Source organism: Leuciscus leuciscus (genome assembly GCF_965113295.1).
Source record: "Leuciscus leuciscus genome assembly, chromosome: 1".
Taxonomy (NCBI): domain Eukaryota; kingdom Metazoa; phylum Chordata; class Actinopteri; order Cypriniformes; family Leuciscidae; genus Leuciscus; species Leuciscus leuciscus.
The window spans coordinates 67113761-67115645 of record NC_138725.1 but is presented as its reverse complement, the minus strand read 5'-3'; the positions used below and the strand labels follow the sequence as shown (position 1 = coordinate 67115645).

Below are 1885 nucleotides of genomic sequence, written 5' to 3'. Positions count from 1 at the left end.
TGATAATATTAGATCTAGGGTATGATTACAACAATGAGTAGATCCTGACACATGTTGTCTAACTCCAATATTATTCATTACAGCGAGATGGTCTTTCTGCTGGGCCTTAGGCCTGTCGCACCTCCAACGGTGCCTTTGGTGGACTATGCATGGCAGAGGCGTCCTCTTCCCTGAGGCAGGCCTAAACCTGTCTGCATACCACACGGTTTTGCTGCAGGATCTTCAGCTGGGGACCACCGCTCATTGACGTTTTGCCCCTTAACCCAGAACGTCTCATGGTGGCGGGGCAGTGAACAGGGACGTCTCCCTGACACCCCCTGCAGCAAAACCTAATTAGATGTTACACCCCAAGCCTTGTCTCGTCGTTTCAGCCAGAGCCAGTGGCTTGCTTTCTCAGCTTCCTCAGAGAGCTCTTTGGTGGATCTGCTCAGTGTGGCTCCCCGTAGTCCCAGGTCCTTGAGCAGACGTGATGTTGATCTGCCCACAAAGCCTCTGGCTCCCACCTCCACCGGGTACAGCCTCACACTCCATCCACTTTCCCTGCACTCTGCAACCAGATCTGCATACTTCACCTTCTTTCTCTCATAGGCAGCTTCCAGTCCCTCCTCTCATGGCACTGTCAGCTCGATCAGTATTACTGACTTCACAGCTGCAGACCACAGCACCACGCCTGGTCTTAGGGTGGTGCTGCATATCTCCTGTGGGAACTGGAGCTGCCTTCCCAAGTCTACTTCCATCTTCCACACCGCCCCTGGTGTTAATAGCTTGGCGGGTTGTCTCTTGCTGGTATGCATTGCGTGTTCCCCCTGCCTAATGAAGTGGATCCTGCATCGGCTCTCTGATGGACTCTGGTTGTTTGCCTCCTGTCGACTTTTCTCCAGCACCTCTGCCAGCTTCCTGAGCACTTGGTCGTGCCGCCATCTGAGCCGACCCTGTGTCAGTGCTGTTTTACAGCCCGACAGAATATGATGGTCATATGATGGAATTGATGGTCCCACAGAGGTCGCAGGATTGCTCTGCTCCAAGCCATTGGTGGAGGTTTTTAGGGCTCGGGAGGGTGTCGTACGTTGCCGTAATGAGGAAACTGAGCCGAGCCTGTGGCAGTTTTTGCAGAACTCTGCCCAGCTGATTGCTCGGCTCGCAACACCCTCCCAAGTTGTCCACCGCCCCTGCTGCCCCTGTACCACAGACCTCACTCTGGTCTCCTGTGGGACCATCAATGCCTCACTCCAACATATTCTGTCTGCTCAAGGACCTGGGACTACGGGGAGCCACACTGAGCAGATCCACCAAAGAGCTCTCTGAGGAAGCTGAGAAAGCAAGCCACTGGCTCTGGCTGAAACGACGAGACAAGGCTTGGGGTGTAACATCTAATTAGGTTTTGCTGCAGGGGGTGTCAGGGAGAAGTCCCGGTTCACTGCCCCGCCACCATGAGACGTTCTGGGTTAAGGGGCGAAACGTCAATGAGCGGTGGTCCCCAGCTGAAGATCCTGCAGCAAAACCGTGTGGTATGCGGACAGGTTTAGGCCTGCCTCAGGGAAGAGGACGCCTCTGCCATGCATAGTCCACCAAAGGCACCGTTGGAGGTCCTCTTCCCTGAGGCAGGCCTAAACCTGTCCGCATAACACACGGTTTTGCTGCAGGATCTTCAGCTGGGGACCACCGCTCATTGACGTTTCGCCCCTTAACCCAGAACGTCTCATGGTGGCGGGGCAGTGAACCGGGACGTCTCCCTGACACCCCTTGCAGCAAAACCTAATTAGATGTTACACCCCAAGCCTTGTCTCGTCGTTTCAGCCAGAGCCAGTGGCTTGCTTTCTCAGCTTCCTCAGAGAGCTCTTTGGTGGATCTGCTCAGTGTGGCTCCCCGTAGTCCCAGGTCCTTG

General features: G+C 55.0%; 1 protein-coding gene across 1 annotated transcript in view; it reads left to right on the top strand.

Moving 5' to 3' along the window:
- Positions 1-1219: 1219 nt before the first annotated feature.
- The window catches only part of LOC309498582 (uncharacterized protein), a gene marked incomplete at its 5' end in the record, with an annotated part of 10787 nt that continues 10121 nt past the window's right edge, over positions 1220-1885 (top strand). Inside the window, one exon of the mRNA XM_082169374.1 lies at positions 1220-1318. Within this exon, the coding sequence (XP_082025500.1) occupies positions 1220-1318 (99 nt within the window). The remainder of the gene's footprint in view (positions 1319-1885) is intronic.